The sequence below is a fragment of the Sander lucioperca genome, chromosome 10, assembly GCF_008315115.2.
Source record: "Sander lucioperca isolate FBNREF2018 chromosome 10, SLUC_FBN_1.2, whole genome shotgun sequence".
Taxonomy (NCBI): domain Eukaryota; kingdom Metazoa; phylum Chordata; class Actinopteri; order Perciformes; family Percidae; genus Sander; species Sander lucioperca.
This window is the reverse complement of record NC_050182.1, coordinates 31,008,067-31,026,568: the sequence shown is the minus strand read 5'-3', so window position 1 is coordinate 31,026,568 and position 18,502 is coordinate 31,008,067. Positions and strand designations below refer to the sequence as shown.

At 39.8% G+C, this 18,502-nt stretch overlaps 4 protein-coding genes across 4 annotated transcripts in view; 2 read left to right on the top strand and 2 right to left on the bottom strand.

Moving 5' to 3' along the window:
* Nucleotides 1-2,121: 2,121 nt before the first annotated feature.
* On the top strand, nucleotides 2,122-6,534 carry LOC116049234 (CCN family member 3). The gene is made up of 5 exons (XM_031298701.2): nucleotides 2,122-2,389; nucleotides 2,964-3,192; nucleotides 3,383-3,637; nucleotides 4,070-4,299; nucleotides 4,953-6,534. Exons 1-5 carry the CDS (start codon nucleotides 2,342-2,344, stop codon nucleotides 5,244-5,246), a joined length of 1,056 nt encoding a protein of 351 aa, XP_031154561.1. The 5' UTR covers nucleotides 2,122-2,341; the 3' UTR covers nucleotides 5,247-6,534.
* Nucleotides 6,535-8,353: 1,819 nt separating this feature from the next.
* On the bottom strand, nucleotides 8,354-10,133 carry LOC116049233 (E3 ubiquitin-protein ligase TRIM31-like). Its single transcript, XM_031298700.2, has 2 exons — nucleotides 10,040-10,133; nucleotides 8,354-9,870 (listed from the first exon to the last, which is right to left on the bottom strand). Exon 2 carries the CDS (start codon nucleotides 9,866-9,868, stop codon nucleotides 8,597-8,599), a length of 1,272 nt encoding a protein of 423 aa, XP_031154560.1. The 5' UTR covers nucleotides 9,869-9,870; nucleotides 10,040-10,133; the 3' UTR covers nucleotides 8,354-8,596.
* A 1,247-nt stretch (nucleotides 10,134-11,380) lies between these two features.
* LOC116049235 (E3 ubiquitin-protein ligase TRIM31-like) lies at nucleotides 11,381-13,160 on the bottom strand. The gene is made up of 2 exons (XM_031298702.2): nucleotides 13,067-13,160; nucleotides 11,381-12,897 (listed from the first exon to the last, which is right to left on the bottom strand). Exon 2 carries the CDS (start codon nucleotides 12,893-12,895, stop codon nucleotides 11,624-11,626), a length of 1,272 nt encoding a protein of 423 aa, XP_031154562.1. The 5' UTR covers nucleotides 12,896-12,897; nucleotides 13,067-13,160; the 3' UTR covers nucleotides 11,381-11,623.
* Nucleotides 13,161-15,867: 2,707 nt separating this feature from the next.
* Nucleotides 15,868-18,502, top strand: part of sntb1 (syntrophin, basic 1) — a 43,445-nt gene continuing 40,810 nt past the window's right edge. The window contains exon 1 of the mRNA XM_031298703.2: nucleotides 15,868-16,742. Coding sequence (XP_031154563.1) covers nucleotides 16,196-16,742 — 547 coding nt within the window. The 5' untranslated portion in view covers nucleotides 15,868-16,195. The remainder of the gene's footprint in view (nucleotides 16,743-18,502) is intronic.

The window sequence follows — 18,502 nt, the reverse complement described above, 5'->3', positions numbered from 1 at the left end:
GAAAATAAGCCTGCAGTGTTACGTTTTCCAGGATGTGTTTTTGCATTTCAGGGTGTTCGCAAATGTTCCCAATTTAATCATTACTAACTTCCAGTATATTCTGTGAGAAGTATAGAAGCATAAAGAATGGGAAAACATGAAAAGAGCAATTTGAGGTAAGACTGATGCCAGTGAGTGGCCATGCAGGCCTTACTGAGAGAAAGAGCCTTGGATGCCAAAGAGTTAAATAAGTAGAAGAAGGCTGAAGAGAAACAGAAGAAAAGCATTGTTTGGAGGGATTACAATCAAACGAACCGAACATATTTCCGAATACAAAACATTTGTGAGGGAAAGACTGAATTGACCAATCATGTGATCCTTCCTTAGTTTATTGTGGGTGCAGCAGCTAAAAAACATCTTTGGTACAGCACCATGCCCTGTCCTGTCTCACACCTCAGCAGCAAAACAGGATTAGAATTTGCTTTAAAATGACCAAAGCAGAAGCAGTAAATGAGCAGAAATACACACAGAGTCAGCAAACACAACCATCCTGTGAAATTTGACATTCTTTAACTTCTTCTGGCAAACTATTCGAACAGCACTGAATTATAATTTGCACAGAGCTATCCACTGTTTGCTGGAATTACAAGTCATTCAGAAAAAAGAAATTAACCTCAATTTCATTCTCTTTTTTCACTAACTGGGTGATGGAGTCAATAGATAAGACTGTGGATGGACAGCAAAGTCCAGACCGAGACGTCTTTGAGTGTTTGGAGGTGATATCTTTCATTGATGAAGGGAGAAAGTTAGGAGGAACCAAATGTTATCCAAAACAGCTGGCTAGTTGTGGTTGTTCTAGGTCACATATTTTAGATTTTTGACTTTGCCGAGAGCAAGACATTGCTATGGCAACAGACAACAAATACTGCAATAAATAAAATGGTAGTAGAGGGTGTAACCAAATAGTGCATGTCAAGAATAATAAAGAATAGAAAATGTTTAACACCGAACCGCAGCAACACATTAGTTTATACCTACCTACTCTCTAAAAGAATTTCTGTGTAATCCTATTTTTTAATACTTTAGATTTACACACACCTTTCAAAGTTTCCATTCAAATTCAAAAGAGTGCTCTGGATTTGTAACATACAGTACAGTAATATTTTCTTAAGAGCCCTGCACATCCTTGCTAAAGCCACACATGTGTCTTTATGTATTTTGGCTAATTGGACCTTTGAATTTCCACCTTCAATCTGATCAGCTGGTAGGAAGGGACATCAACAATGTTTGCCCCTATCTCTTGAAAAATGCACCTAAAAAATAGAACAAAATAACCTGAAATAGCTATATACATTAAGTGCTTAGCCATGTAGTCTGGAACTCATAATTATGGCTGTTGTATGTATTTATATGATCATTCTGATAGTATAACTTCTTGAACTTATAAATTATAACTTATAACAATATTGATCATCTTACTATCACACTCACTTACTCACATACCCCCTTACCCCAAACCTCTACAAGCTTACCCCGCCCCCCCATCTGTTCAGGGATCCAGTCAGCTTCACCCCTAAATCCTTCCATGTACCTCTGCTCGTAGGAAACCATAACATATCTCTGACCAGATGTGTCGACCACAGTGTCAGTCCCCCCAACTGTTCCAAGCTACTGATGAACCAAAGTTTCCACTGTGTAGCTATTTTAGGAAGCAGTAGCAATCCTACAGGGAATAAGAGGATTTTCCACTGTGACCTCTTAATTGGGGTTCGTCGAGAGAGGTCAAAGGGTCACCGCCCACTGTCAGTAGGACCAAAGTAAGGGAACCCCCATGCCATGATATTTAATAACATGAACATCCTGGAGTGCAAAGGGAATCCCCAATAAGGATACCTCAATAAGAAAAAGTGAAGTGTGTAAGCAAATTAGTTAATAACAAACAAAAAATGTAAGTATATAATTTACAATAATACGTTATACAATAAATAACATGTATATATATAAAAAACAAGTATTTTTTGCAGGATGTTAAATGAACCTCTCTGTATGTTTGGGGTATCCTCTTTGACAGGATCTCACAATAAAATGTGATTCTTATCTTCCTCCAACACTCTGGGCGATCTCTCCGACATTCCTTCCTGTTTGTCGTCATGGTGCCAGAGGACAGCTCCGCTATATAAGGTCCTCCTCTCCCGAGTCCTGAGCCAGAACGACAAAGAGATCACAACCTTCTGCTACACCACAGCCAGAGAGGAGGGACGATTCAACCCCAAACCAAAGGACTCAAATCAGCTCCAATAACTTCAACTAAACACTTTTTAGACTGCAGATATTTTTATATTCTGCTCTACTTAACAGGAAGATGACCAATCTGTCACAGAGAGCTCTTTTTGTCTTCTTTACAGCACAGGTAGGCACTGTTTTCATTTAGATAGTGTTTTATATTGTGACGCCAGATACTCTGAAGAGGTTTAAGTTAAAGACAATATTTTATTTTATAAACAAAAATATTTTCACTTTGGAAGTTTTTGGATTATTTTTCAGACAATAATTTCATAATTAGAAGATATCAAAACTGCTACTTCTGTAATTTTCACAGATGAATTTAAGTGCATTACATGGTATCTTAATTTGTTTAAATTGATGAATTGAAAAACATGTTTTAGCCACTTTTTACCAACAGTACAAGTGAGTTTCACCAAGTGAGCAAGTAACTGTTATGAAAGTTAACTGAAGTCATTGTTTGATACGCTGCGAATGCCTCCTTTTTCACAAGATACAGTTTGTAAATTTAAACTAACCTACAAAATGTGCTTTTGTACCCTGTAAAAATTTGCATGATGATTTGTTTTACTTTTGCCAAAAATGTATTTTTCTATATAATATTAAATTCCATTTGTCAAGAACTATAGTCACTTTGGTTGGATTAGAGAGAAAAAGACTTTCAACAACAGGTAAAACACCAATTCTCTTTTCTCTCCCAGGTGATTACTCAAGTCTGGTCACAGGTGTGTCCTCGGAGATGCCTGTGTCCTAAGGAGCCCCCCATGTGTCTCCCTGGGGTGCCTTTGATCCTGGATGACTGTGCCTGCTGCCTGGTGTGTGCCCGTCAGAAAGGGCAGGTCTGCTCTGAAGCGAACCCCTGTGAAACACGGAAAGGGCTGCAATGTGAATACACCGCTGACGTCCACAAGAGGACTGGTATCTGTGCCGGTGAGTGGGCCATGACATTGTATGCAGGATGTCCAGTATGGTAGATGCTCTGTTAATACAAATGTGGATCCTGACGTCAGTTATACTTCTTTTGAATGAGAGATGTTATAATTTAAAAAAAAAAAAAAAAAAAAAAGAAGAAGAAGAAATAAAACCACTCTTAAAGCCATGTTTTGTCTCTTTCCTCCAGCTCATGGAGGAGATGTGTGTGTTTTGGATGGTTCTGTCTATCAGAACGGCCAGACCTTCTTCCCCAGCTGTAAGTACCAGTGTATGTGCCGTGATGGGCAGATTGCATGTGTGCCGCGCTGCACCGTGGACGTGATGCTGCCTGGACCAGACTGCCCCATGCCACGCAGGGTCCTGGTGCCTGGAGAGTGCTGCGAGAAGTGGGTATGTGAGCCCCAGGCTGAGGCCAGTGCACTGGGCGGCTTTGCCATGGCGGGTGAGTAGTCTGTAAGTAGGGTGAGATGGGATGAGATATATACTACAGATAGACACATATAATCACCCATTCCTCTTTGACGTTAGTGTCACTGCAGTGTGAGACACAAAGTTTAAAGGTTATGTACATTTCTCTGACCTGATCAGGGTAAGGGAGCAGTAACCAAGGAAGGAAGGAAAGAGGAAAATAGAGTGAGGGCTAAGAAAGAAAGAGGAAACAGAGGAAAGAGACAGTGTTGTCACTTCAATCTGGAATGTGAAACATCAATGTGATGCAGGTTTTATATAGTTTATATGAGTATTTTCTATTATGGTCTTATGGTCGCTTTCAAGTTTTCAGCTAAACACCTTTGTCTACTTTTTCAACTTTTTTGTACCAGATGATGTGTCGATTTCTTTCTCTAATCCACTGTCCACCTGTGTGTTCCCTCAGCCTATCGTCAGGAGGAAACAGTGAGATTTGACAATTGGGACCCTAGCCTGAACTGCATTGAGCAGACCACAGAGTGGGGCGCCTGCTCTCAAACCTGCGGCATGGGGGTGTCCACTAGGGTCACTAATAAGAATCGCCGGTGTGAGATGATGAAGCAGAGCCGACTGTGTATGATCAGACCCTGTGACGACCAGCAGGACCAGACGCAGCTCACACAGCTTGCACCAAAGGTACTTTTTGGATGCCATATTCCAAGGGCGTAGGTTTGGTTTCAACATTAGTGGGGGACACATTATAACCGTGGGGTCTCGGGGTCCTCCCCCATAAAATATTGAGCGTCAAACACCTAATTTGCTGCATTCGCATTTTGCGTATTCAAACCATCACACGTGTTTCGGGATGTTTTTTTAGGAATCATGTACATCTTAACAACAAATCTGTTAGAGAATTAGGCCTTGTTAAAGCCAGAAGCTCCAAACTTTAAATCAACATAATTCTATCTTTATTTGTCACGCTCCTGTTGTGTTCTTTAACCCCCCAATGTAGCACAAGTAGACACAGTTCTTGTTTTCCATACATGTTTTAAAACCCCTGAACGGTTAATTTTACCTCTTTTGGGGAGTAGCTGTCTTTCATATTTTTTGAGAGGGACAAATCTACCTCTTCTAAATATCCCCTGCATCCCCCCCTGAAATCTACGCCTATGTCATGTTCTTTATCTATGAGATCTACATTTGCTTTAGCTTAATTAGATGCAAGCAGCATGAGAATACATACTGCTCATTTTGCTTAGAACCAGCTGGAATTCCCCTCATAAAAATCACATTGAATGACACTCTTTTCTTGACATTCATTCATTTGAACGGCTCTTTTCTCCCTGCAGAGAGGCAGTAAGTGTCAGAGGATGGTGAGGAGCGACACAGCCGTCCACCTCTCCTATAAGAACTGCACCAGCGTCCAGGCCTACAAGCCTCGCTACTGTGGCTCCTGCACAGACGGCCGCTGCTGTACCCCCCACAGAACCAAGACCGCAGTGGTGGAGTTCCAGTGTGCCAACGGTAAAACCACCAGGACACCAGTCATGGCCATCCTGACCTGTGCCTGCCACAGCCATTGCCCCCGAGACAATGCTGAGTGGCAGCCATCAGAGCTGGGATACAGCGGTTATAGGTCATAAAGTCACTCTTGAGGGACAATAGCTTTCTCTTTACTTAAAAAACATAAAAACATGAGTTGCATTGACTCGAAATTTTAGATTAAAATAAGACTGTCTGCGACATATCCACAGTGAAAATAAGATTGTCTGCTTATTATGGTTCAGAATCATACTTGTATTCGTAAAATGAGAATCCTTTTTTGTGGTTGAGATCGTAGAGAACTAAATAGCTCTCTATCTCTCTCTCTCTCTCCTGGAGAGCAATCTAATTTTGTAACATCCTGTGGACAAATAAGTGTCATCTTCACTATGTTAAGTAGAATCAAAGCACTTAAACCTTGTGATATATTGATTCTCTCCATCCAACCATTAACAACAGACGGTTGGACAGTTGTCTGTAGGTGCTCTTACATTGTGAAGGTCAACATAAAACAGCCTCTATTCAAGAGGTCAAATAGTATGAAGGTGTACAGTTACAGGGTAGTGCAGATGTACAGGATAGTCATGGTTGCTTGAAGCCTTCCAACGGACTATTTGATTGACAGTCGGGTCGGCCAATCAGGAAACAAGACAAAGAGCATGAAACCACAGTTGGGTTTTGTTCAGCCTAAATCCGAAAAAAAAAGCTTCAGCAATGTAAGGGAGCAAGTAGGTCCTCTTTCAGAATGAATTAAAACACCTACTGTACTCTGACACTTTGACACCTTAACCTAGAAAAAAAAATATAATAAGAATACTGCAATCCCATTACTTTCACATTGATAAAATAAAGAAAGAGAAGCAAGAGGGAAATAAAGGATTATAGGGTGAACTGTTACCTTTTAGTGGCACTGCCATGGACATGTTTCAACTATGGGACACATTTTTTAAATAACTGGGCTGTGTGCTTTGACATGGTCCAAACCCAGGGCTCAACCTATGAAAGAGAGGTCACTGTAGTGACTTAGTGTCATTTCTAACATCTGCCTGAAATCTAACCCCCGTTGTAAAATGTGTAATGTCTATGTTCTCATCAATAAATGCAAATGTATGGGTTTTTTTTAGGTATAGAAGGGATTTTTTTTTGTTAAATGTAGTGCACATAACAGCTATTTTTATAATGACAAAAGTTTTGTAATACTTGCTGTATAGCTTGTTTGACTGAGTGTGTATCAAATACACAGCTTTAATTGGTAACAATGTAAACATGAATTGTATATGTTTGATATGTGGTATTGTTTTGCTTACTACTTGAATTATACTTCACACTGCTTGTTGTATCTGTCTAAATAACAATGCAAAACTCAACATAAATGTGTATTTTTTTGTATCAAAGTTTGAATCTCTTTATTATAAAAACTCTTTTCTCTAATGCAATTAATTGTGCTGATAAAGGGGATGATGATATGTGTTTAAATGAGAGGTAGCTTTGGGCTGACTTGGTTGGATTAAGTGAATCAAGAAGGAATTGCCTCTAAGGTTTTAAACTGAGGACACTAGAGGAAAGCAGAGAAATATACATTATGAATGGATAGGCATAAATGAGCAAGTAGTCGTCAGGACTAAATGTTAAATAAACTTTGCCTAAAACATTTCTCCTACAACTGACTTCTCGTTTTGTTTGATGTGTGGCAGGTCAGTGCCCTACATCACACCGTAATGTTAAAAATGGTATCTTGGATGTGTTATGCAGGTCAAGTGTTACCTAATGCAAACAATATGGCTGCTCTACATTTATCACTACTGGAGACTTAACACCTATTTTAAAAGTAAAATAATATAAAAGATTACCAAATAGATTTAACCACATGAGAGTTAAATACTGATTTCTCTTCTCACATAGCCTACATAGCTATAGAACCATATTCTCTTTCCCTAGAAATGAATGCACATCTTTTTGCATTTGGTGTAAACCACTTCCTGTGGATTCCCCTTTAACAGTCCAGGATGTTGATGTTATCATATGGGACCCAGAAGTTACCAAACTCCCCGAGCCCCACTGACAGTGGGTGGTGACCCTTTGAACTCTCTCTCTGAACCCCAAATGGAAGGTCACAGTGGAAAACCCTGTTATCTCCTGTGGGATTGCTACTGCTTCCTAAAATAGCTACACATGTGGAAACTTTGGTTCATCAGTAGCTTCAGTAGCATCAGTAGTGGGGACTGACACTGTGTTCTACACATCTGGTTGTAGCTATGTATGGTGTTGTGCTCTCTTTATACACAGTGAGAGCAAGCTAAACAATAAATACATGAAAAGACGGACCAAAAGGAGTTATTTGTTGTTAGTCTGTTTTCATTAGCCATTCTAGTGACATGGCTCTGGGGATGGCAAAGTATGTCTGTCTATCTGTCTGTTTGTTTGTACTGTAATAATAGTCTAAACAACTATTAGATGTTATTGCCATAGAATTTTGGATACAGTAGATATTGATGGTCCTCCGTTGATGAATCCTAATGGCTTTGGTGATCCTCTGTGTTTCCCTCTAGTGCCACCATGAGGTCCACATTTTGAGGGAAATGTTATAATAATATAATATACTAATACAAAATGAAACAATACATGCACTGACATTTGTCATTCAAAGTGGAATGTTTTTGTTAGTTAAACTTCATGAAGTGTATCAATGAGTGGTGGACCTTCCCCTTCTTAAGTCTTCATTCAGTACTGCTCAAACAGTATTGTTGTTGAAGAACAACAGACTAAACAGACTGGGTTCGTTTGACGACAGTGTATTTTTTTCTCTCGTCTGTCTGTCTGTCTGTCTGAAAATGTTGCTTTAAAGATGCTGATATGGAAAACTTTTGTGAGGCTGTAAGCTACCTGACTACACAATGCCAACATATTGATGTTTAATGTTTACCATGTTGTTAATTTGCAGATATTTAGTCAGAAACAAGAAACAAGATTAATCTCTATAGGAATTGAATAAGAAGTGAGCGCTGCTGTTTGTATGAACGGTAGGTAGATTGCTCCCTCTAGTGCTGTATTTGAATAAAGTCTCTGTCACCATCTTCACTACAGTGATCATGAATGTGAAATCACACTCCATTCAACACTTTGTGTGGAGTACACATACTGATACTGAGGTACTGTGCATACACTCAATGTTTAGAGTGGTTGATTCATTATAGAAATGATGCTACCATCATGTTTCACAGAGACGTAAACTTTATGTAAATTAATTTTGTATATTAAATACTGATAATTCAACACCAAATAACAAAACAAGCATACAAAGTCCTATTTACAACTTCATTGTGATTTACAGACTCATTGTATGTGAACCTTAATCAATTTGTTACACATAGTTAAGTGAGAGAAAGAAGATGCTGATTTTAACTCTCCCTGCCTCTGCAAGTGTATTCACCACAGTAGAAAGAACATTTTTCTATTTCTTTTCATGATTTAAAACGTGTTCTGATAATGCAATACTAATACAAACAACTAATACAAAGACAATACAAAGCAAGCAGAATTTGGTATCTGGAAGTTGTGACCATTCTTTTATCTTCTGAACCCCCATTTGTAGCCTCTTAGCCCAGCTGTTTTTCTTTGTAGGACTGGGGCTGTAGAATAGGTACATGCTCTCATTGAATTTGCAGCCAGTAAAAGAGTAGACCAGGATCCCAGTGTCTGCATCAACAAAGCACACCAATCCAGCGTCATAGTCTACAAACACAACGACTCTCTCAGGTTTCCTAATCAAGAAGAGGTGGACTGGGACCTCATGTAGAGCATTGCAGTTGGTGTCAGTTCCTAACCTTATGACCCAGTTTTCATTCCTGGGGCTAGGTATAAATGTCCTCATCCCACGCATCGACTCTCCTATATCCAAGCCGGTGTTCCCTTCGGCCTGAACCTCACAATAGAATCTTCCTTCAGAAAAGTCCCTGTTTCCTGCATAATAGCCATGTCTGTTGAATTGGTGTGGAATCCACCAAATGGGAGACGCTTGCATTTGATTCGTGCCTACATTGTTTGCCATCACTTCATATTTGCCTTTTCTCTTTGTCTGCACTGCCACTTTTGTCTTCTGAGCCCTCTTTCCACGCTTATGTTTCACTTCTGCCTTTTTCTTCCCCATCTGAACCCTCTTGTCGACATATGCTTCCTCTAAAGGGACCATATCATGAGAGCTATGTTCTGTACACAGGACACAAACACATGCCTGGTCATTCCTGCAGAAGAGCTCCAACATCCTGTTGTGTTTCTTGCATATTTGGTCCTCCAGGTTATGCACAGGATTAGTCAGTTTGTGTCTCTTTAAAGCTGGAACTTTCAGATGAGGCTCTAGGTGCGTTTCACAATAAGAGGCCAAGCAAACCAAACAGGTTTTAGAGGCTTTGAACTTGTTTCCAAGGCAGCAGTCACATGGCACCTGTCCTGGTTTGACTGGGGAATATTTGTTAGCTATCACATTGTGTTCCTTGAAATTCTCCACCACCTCCCTGAATACAGTGTTGACACAAAGTTTGAGCCCTTTGTTGAACTTCGCATTGCACAGTGGACACTGACACTGCTCTTTGCCCTCCCAGTGCCTGGTGAGACAGGCCTTGCAGAAGTTGTGTCCACATGGAACTGAAACAGGCTCAGTGAAAACATCCAGACAGATGGAGCACTGGAACTGATCTTCAGACAGGAAACTGCAGGCCGTGGCCATATCTAGAGGAGAGATGGTTTGAAAGCTAAGAACCATCGTTTTTTGACTCCTAAGTGCTACTGGTGTGAGCCATTTTGTCAACAAAAGGTGCAAAGTTCATTACACGTAGCTAAAAAATACTCTACAATATCAGAATATTATCAAGTATTTAACAGGGAAGTTGAACTTCACCTTCTTGGATGCTCTGCTCTGCTGTTGTCTGTCTTGTATGTGAATGGGCGAACTTATCTGTGTTTACCAGTTAAGTTTCATTTCTCTATAAATGTTGCAATAGTGCTCCTCCTGCCCTGGCTCATACTCCACCCATCTGCTCTTCCTGCATGACATTAACCCCTTATGACATGAAATGGAATATGATTTTGAGCATAATTTCTGCTAATGAAACCAATAAAGAACGCTTTATTACTACACAGTGTAATAACAGATCCACTCAACCAAAGTAACACCAACTCAAACCACAACGAACATCTGTGCCCAACTCAAACTTAACTCTAAAAGGAGATCTGTCTCTGAACCAAGTCATCTTGTGTGAAATTATTAGTCTCCACTCTTAAAGAGTTAACATGAAAGGAGTGAAACGTCTGTGCCACGAAAATGAAATGAATCACTCCACAAATATTCTATTCTGTAAAACTGCTGTTTAGTTTCTGGTTTCACTTTAAGATAGAGTGGAAAGAAGCATGAATGTGTCTGCAAATTTAACTCCAAATTTCACTTAATGAATCAATAATGTAATCTGATTACTTTTGGCCGTGCATTTGCCTAATATGGATTATGAAGATGATGCTATGCATTGTATTTCAGTCACTTCTTACTTGACTTCTATAACATTTAACCACCTATAGTTACTTGTGTAAAGTGTGTTTTTTACATTTTGAGGGAAATGTTATAATAATATAATATACTAATACAAAATGAAACAATACATGCACTGACATTTGTCATTCAAAGTGGAATGTTTTTGTTAGTTAAACTTCATGAAGTGTATCAATGAGTGGTGGACCTTCCCCTTCTTAAGTCTTCATTCAGTACTGCTCAAACAGTATTGTTGTTGAAGAACAACAGACTAAACAGACTGGGTTCGTTTGACGACAGTGTATTTTTTTCTCTCGTCTGTCTGTCTGTCTGTCTGAAAATGTTGCTTTAAAGATGCTGATATGGAAAACTTTTGTGAGGCTGTAAGCTACCTGACTACACAATGCCAACATATTGATGTTTAATGTTTACCATGTTGTTAATTTGCAGATATTTAGTCAGAAACAAGAAACAAGATTAATCTCTATAGGAATTGAATAAGAAGTGAGCGCTGCTGTTTGTATGAACGGTAGGTAGATTGCTCCCTCTAGTTTTGTATTTGAATAAAGTCTCTGTCACCATCTTCACTACAGTGATCATGAATGTGAAATCACACTCCATTCAACACTTTGTGTGGAGTACACATACTGATACTGAGGTACTGTGCATACACTCAATGTTTAGAGTGGTTGATTCATTATAGAAATGATGCTACCATCATGTTTCACAGAGACGTAAACTTTATGTAAATTAATTTTGTATATTAAATACTGATAATTCAACACCAAATAACAAAACAAGCATACAAAGTCCTATTTACAACTTCATTGTGATTTACAGACTCACTGTATGTGAACCTTAATCAATTTGTTACACATAGTTAAGTGAGAGAAAGAAGATGCTGATTTTAACTCTCCCTGCCTCTGCAAGTGCATTCACCACAGTAGAAAGAACATTTTTCTATTTCTTTTCATGATTTAAAACGTGTTCTGATAATGCAATACTAATACAAACAACTAATACAAAGACAATACAAAGCAAGCAGAATTTGGTATCTGGAAGTTGTGACCATTCTTTTATCTTCTGAACCCCCATTTGTAGCCTCTTAGCCCAGCTGTTTTTCTTTGTAGGACTGGGGCTGTAGAATAGGTACATGCTCTCATTGAATTTGCAGCCAGTAAAAGAGTAGACCAGGATCCCAGTGTCTGCATCAACAAAGCACACCAATCCAGCGTCATAGTCTACAAACACAACGACTCTCTCAGGTTTCCTAATCAAGAAGAGGTGGACTGGGACCTCATGTAGAGCATTGCAGTTGGTGTCAGTTCCTAACCTTATGACCCAGTTTTCATTCCTGGGGTTAGGTATAAATGTCCTCATCCCACGCATCGACTCTCCTATATCCAAGCCGGTGTTCCCTTCGGCCTGAACCTCACAATAGAATCTTCCTTCAGAAAAGTCCCTGTTTCCTGCATAATAGCCATGTCTGTTGAATTGGTGTGGAATCCACCAAATGGGAGACACTTGCATTTGATTCGTGCCTACATTGTTTGCCATCACTTCATATTTGCCTTTTCTCTTTGTCTGCACTGCCACTTTTGTCTTCTGAGCCCTCTTTCCACGCTTATGTTTCACTTCTGCCTTTTTCTTCCCCATCTGAACCCTCTTGTCGACATATGCTTCCTCTAAAGGGACCATATCATGAGAGCTATGTTCTGTACACAGGACACAAACACATGCCTGGTCATTCCTGCAGAAGAGCTCCAACATCCTGTTGTGTTTCTTGCATATTTGGTCCTCCAGGTTATGCACAGGATTAGTCAGTTTGTGTCTCTTTAAAGCTGGAACTTTCAGATGAGGCTCTAGGTGCGTTTCACAATAAGAGGCCAAGCAAACCAAACAGGTTTTAGAGGCTTTGAACTTGTTTCCAAGGCAGCAGTCACATGGCACCTGTCCTGGTTTGACTGGGGAATATTTGTTAGCTATCACATTGTGTTCCTTGAAATTCTCCACCACCTCCCTGAATACAGTGTTGACACAAAGTTTGAGCCCTTTGTTGAACTTCGCATTGCACAGTGGACACTGACACTGCTCTTTGCCCTCCCAGTGCCTGGTGAGACAGGCCTTGCAGAAGTTGTGTCCACATGGAACTGAAACAGGCTCAGTGAAAACATCCAGACAGATGGAGCACTGGAACTGATCTTCAGACAGGAAACTGCAGGCCGTGGCCATATCTAGAGGAGAGATGGTTTGAAAGCTAAGAACCATCGTTTTTTGACTCCTAAGTGCTACTGGTGTGAGCCATTTTGTCAACAAAAGGTGCAAAGTTCATTACACGTAGCTAAAAAATACTCTACAATATCAGAATATTATCAAGTATTTAACAGGGAAGTTGAACTTCACCTTCTTGGATGCTCTGCTCTGCTGTTGTCTGTCTTGTATGTGAATGGGCGAACTTATCTGTGTTTACCAGTTAAGTTTCATTTCTCTATAAATGTTGCAATAGTGCTCCTCCTGCCCTGGCTCATACTCCACCCATCTGCTCTTCCTGCATGACATTAACCCCTTATGACATGAAATGGAATATGATTTTGAGCATAATTTCTGCTAATGAAACCAATAAAGAACGCTTTATTACTACACAGTGTAATAACAGATCCACTCAACCAAAGTAACACCAACTCAAACCACAACGAACATCTGTGCCCAACTCAAACTTAACTCTAAAAGGAGATCTGTCTCTGAACCAAGTCATCTTGTGTGAAATTATTAGTCTCCACTCTTAAAGAGTTAACATGAAAGGAGTGAAACGTCTGTGCCACGAAAATGAAATGAATCACTCCACAAATATTCTATTCTGTAAAACTGCTGTTTAGTTTCTGGTTTCACTTTAAGATAGAGTGGAAAGAAGCATGAATGTGTCTGCAAATTTAACTCCAAATTTCACTTAATGAATCAATAATGTAATCTGATTACTTTTGGCCGTGCATTTGCCTAATATGGATTATGAAGATGATGCTATGCATTGTATTTCAGTCACTTCTTACTTGACTTCTATAACATTTAACCACCTATAGTTACTTGTGTAAAGTGTGTTTTTTAATGTTCTTATAAACAGCATTTCTGTAAAAATATATTCATTTAATCAAAAATAAAAAGTAACACCTCTTGGATTATATTTGTTTTACTTTGATAGTAATAAATCACATCAGTATTTTAGTAACAACGTGATTTAACATTATATTGAAAAGTGTGAGGCCTGCAAAATATGTTAAACTAATAGGGAAGTATGCAAAAATAAATCTGACTGAGGATTAAAAAAAAGATTATTTAACAACCTTTAAATAGCATCACCTTTAATAAGATTGAGTTATCTGTGTGTTTGTTTGTTTGTTTGTTTTGAAGGTCATTACCACAACAAAGAATGTACATTTCCTCTGTTAGCTCATTTCCATATAAAAGTAAAAATCAAGTGTAGCTTATACACCTCATTAAGCCAAATTATTCTTAGTGTTTCTGTTTTAGTCTCTTTCTCAAAATAAACCCCTCTTTGGTGCGGCTCAGTAGTAATGATATATGTAGTTCAGAAGGCGAGCAAGTAAGGAAGCTTGGCTCCTTTGTTATACAGCCTGCCTGCACTAAACATTCCAGTGACTACACAATTTGAATAATTATGACATAGACACTGAAATATGTAATATTAAATCATTAGATCATGCCCTTATTTCTCATAGTATTCACATGTGCACATACATCTACATACACATCTTGGTTTCTCATGCCTCCTCCATAATGTATGTTGCAAAAATAGAAATTCAGTTTATTTTAATTAATAATCTCCATGCATGTAATATATATATATATATATATATATATATATATATATATATATATATATATATATATATATATAAAAGAGGTGACTCAAAGCTTCTTGAAAAGGCACTATTTAATTTGAACATATTCATTTAATTCAAACTTGTGAAGTATGAATGTTCAATTTAATACTTTAACCTGAGCATCTTTATAAAAAAAAAGACAGTATATGGAACATTACTGTGCATTTAAATAAATAACTAAATGTTTGGGGGAATAAGTTAAGACGGTCAGTTTGTATTAATGGCCTATAATTTTCAAATTTCAAGATACAAGATGGCTTACTTCTGCATTTCTAGAATATAATTGAATAATCTTTATTGCACCAAGGCAGGACATTTGTCTGTGTATCAAAAATAACACCCACAGCTAAATGGATCAAATAACACAATAATAGAGGGTTCCCAGTGGTTTTACTGACACGTTTAACCTCACAGACGTCAATTTAAAATGCCACCAGTAGGTGTCGTGGCTGCATTGCTAATAGCTATGACAGCTGTTTAAAGAAAATGCATACTTATGGATTTAAGTGTCGTTACATCCAAAAAGCTGTAACTTCTATGCACTTAAAGTCCTCACTGAAGTCCCAGCAGCTCTTTGGTTGTTTCCCCCTGATATGATCATGTCTGAAGCTGCTGACTGAAGCTGCATCATGGCTTTTGCCTCCATCTCCTCTTCTGCATCCCTGCCAGTCACTCACAGGGCTCGGACCCTACTCATCGTCAAACAGAGGCTCCATGCATTGATTGTAGAGATAACCTGACACGAGTTGCACCTTGAGTTCACTCATCTGAACTCTCACGAGCCTGCAGGATTGACAGCTTGCATGTGAAGGACCTTTAGAATAATGATGGAGTTGTAAAGCAAAAGCTCAGAGGAGGGCTCTCCATGTCAGAGCTTCCTAACAAAACGCTCGCTATCTCTTTGAGACGTCAAAACAGGCTAGGCGCATTCATGTACGCGCGTAACCAGTCTCACGTCTGCAACGTGAACTTGGTCAGCAGAGTGCATGGTCTCACTGGGAATTGGAAGACTAGAAACTCGGTTCTAGTCATATTTAATTAAGATTAAGAAGATTAAGATGCGTCTGTTTAATAAAGGCATGTTAAAAACAGCTACCATAATGAAAATGTCCAGTTTTTTGTCACTTCTTCAGCACCACGCGGCCTAATGACTCACAAAACCCAATTATGGTTTTATTCACGAAATAGACGTTAATTGCTTTTTAATTATATATTTTAACATCACAATAGGGTTTTTGCATCATTGTAATATTATTAACCTACGAGTAGCCTACAATTAATACATTAATAGATTTTGTGAATTTGTTCATTGTGGTTTAACTATGCATCACTTGTGACGTCTCAACGTTCAGGGGAAATGATGAACACATGAAGTGTATAGGGTCTGGAGATGGGATCGGCTGACGGCGGGGGGAGCAAACTCCACCCAGCAGATAGGATCCCTGGCAGGCGGAGCGGGGAGCTGCTTGCGCCGAAAGGGCTCGGGCTGGTTGGTCGGGACGCTTGACAAGTCCCGCAGAAAACTTGAGAGGGGCAAAGTCCAGCCTGAGTGTGAGGGAGACAGAGTGGAAGTTGGTGTGTGAGAGCGTGCTGGGGACATAACCACATGTAATTTTAAAGAAATGTTCCAAAGATGGCGGTGGCAATAGCGACTGGAGTTTCAGGTGCCTCCGGAGTGCAAAAAAGTGGATTTGTGGAGGTTTTGGTGCGGGAGCGGTGGCACAAAGTTTTGGTCATCTTGAACGAGGAAGCGCTCACGTTAAGTTGCGAGGAAAGCTGCGTTAACGACAACGTGAACGACAATGTCAACTCCAACGGCGTTACCAACGGATCTTACCTTGACAACAATAACACTAACTCCAACAACGGCCCCCAAACTGTGCGCACCGCGTTCACGGACCTCCCGGAGCGAGTGCCCGAGGCGATCGCCAACAGAAAACGTTGCGTTAAGGTGACCAAGCAGGAGATCGGGGGACTTGGGATCAGCATCAAAGGTGGGAAGGAGAATAAAATGCCTATCCTCATCAGTAAGATATTCCAGGGGCTCGCAGCGGACCAGACCCAGGCTCTGTATGTCGGGGATGCCATCCTGTCAGTGAACAGCGTGAACCTGCGGGACGCGACCCACGACGAGGCTGTGCAGGCGCTAAAACGGGCCGGGAAAGAGGTGACACTGGAAGGTAGGCATGCTGGACGGACTGTGTGAGAGAGGATGACAGAAACAATGTGGGACCCAAATAATGAAAGAGAGTTGCGGCCGGGGGTTAGGGAACTAAACTGTTTTAAGCCTATAGTCTACTTCATGCATGCGCCAATTTATTTCATAAACTCCCAAATAATAAGGTTATATTTTAGGAAGCCCACGTAAGCGTTATGTGTGTATATAAGCTATATATTTTAGTGAATGATTGTACAGGGGACTGTACCTGGGGAGATACAAGTTAATTATTAGATCTCAGTTTAGCCAAAGTCCTTCTGTTTTCAGCCTCATTTTTTATGGAGACCTAATATAACCAAACTCAAAGATCCCTGAGGGAACTCTGGACCTTAACATGCATGGGGACCTCATCCTTTAGGGAGGGAGAAATGCCATGTAAGTCTGAGCGCTTCTTATCCCTTAGCTTCCTTTTTCCTAGACTGGCGTTGGGCTGTTTTATGCACATCATCCATCAGGTCGGTGGTCCTCAGGACACAAAGTTCTGCAAATTACTGCAAGTTTTCTATTCTACCTGCCAGTTGATTGTATTCACTAAGCATCCCAGGTGCAAATCACTCCCTGATTAGAGGATAATGAAAAGCTGCTGGACTCTAACAGTTGAACCATCTGCTGTAGATGTGATTTACTTTCCATTAAAGAAAGGAGGTAGACTACTGGTTAATAGCAAGAGCGGAGAAAGAAAGGATGGTATTTGTATTGCACCTGCCTATATTATTCATATCTAATTTCATCAAATCTGTTTTTCTGTTAATTTACAATTTGTTGTCACCAAGCAGTCTCCCAGGGTACAAAAACTGAAGGAAAAAAAATTCTTCTCTGCAAATGTATTTAATTTACTGCAGAAGAGGGGAAGACACTTTACTTATGTACATAGTGCAACTTTCCAGGACACCCTACAGTGCATGTATTCTATAGTTGTGAAACAGCTGTACTGCCTGCCTTTTGTACAAAAGAACAGTTTAGATTCCTAAGGAAACAGTTATTATGCAACCAGAGATGCCAAGGGAGAATCATTCAAGGTCATGCTGCGTTCCAGACACAATTTTTAGCCCGTAAGTGATGTCACAACTCACGACTTGGTAGTGTTCCAGGCAAAGTCACCACCTTAATTTTACTGTCTATGGTCACCACAAACCCTTCTAGCTAGCATTAGCATTAATTAGCGGCTACCTAGCGCTAGATGATACTATCGATTTCTAGTCAGCATCATATTTTGGGCTTAATTTAATAAACATAACCTGTAGTAGTACACAATCGTATGTGTATTGTTTTGATTACAATGTGCGGAATGACTTTACGTTGCCTATTTATGTATATTTATTTCTATTTCTCACTGTTAATAACCGGCGCCTGTACAGCATCAACAGGGGTCGACATGGTTGTTTATGTGTGTGTGACGTCAAAACTGCAACTTGGAGTACAACGATCTGGTACGAGTTCACGAGTAGTAAGTTATGGGTTTGACTGCCGTTCCAGGGCACTTTCACGGGTAGAAGCCAGGTTGTGAAAACACGAGTTAGACACACACACACACACACACACACACACACACACTTTGCTTTCACCTCACTCACACTAGTGCGGCCAAGTTGGTGTTGCGCAGCTGTTTTTAGCCAAAAGTGAAGATCAAAATCAGGCTGATGGTAGCTAGTGCTGGGCGGTATACCGGTTTTATACGGTATTAAATTCCCGTATGATATGAATTTTTTATATACCGTAATA

Excerpts from the sequence above, each read along its gene's own strand:
- LOC116049233 (XM_031298700.2), bottom strand. The coding sequence starts at position 9,868 with ATGGCCACGGCCTGCAGTTTCCTGTCTGAAGATCAGTTCCAGTGCTCC.
- LOC116049235 (XM_031298702.2), bottom strand. The coding sequence starts at position 12,895 with ATGGCCACGGCCTGCAGTTTCCTGTCTGAAGATCAGTTCCAGTGCTCC.
- LOC116049234 (XM_031298701.2), top strand. The coding sequence starts at position 2,342 with ATGACCAATCTGTCACAGAGAGCTCTTTTTGTCTTCTTTACAGCACAG. Across the intron at positions 2,390-2,963 it reads TTGTCTTCTTTACAGCACAG|GTGATTACTCAAGTCTGGTC; the intron begins GTAGGCACTGTT and ends TTTCTCTCCCAG. Across the intron at positions 4,300-4,952 it reads TCACACAGCTTGCACCAAAG|AGAGGCAGTAAGTGTCAGAG; the intron begins GTACTTTTTGGA and ends TTCTCCCTGCAG.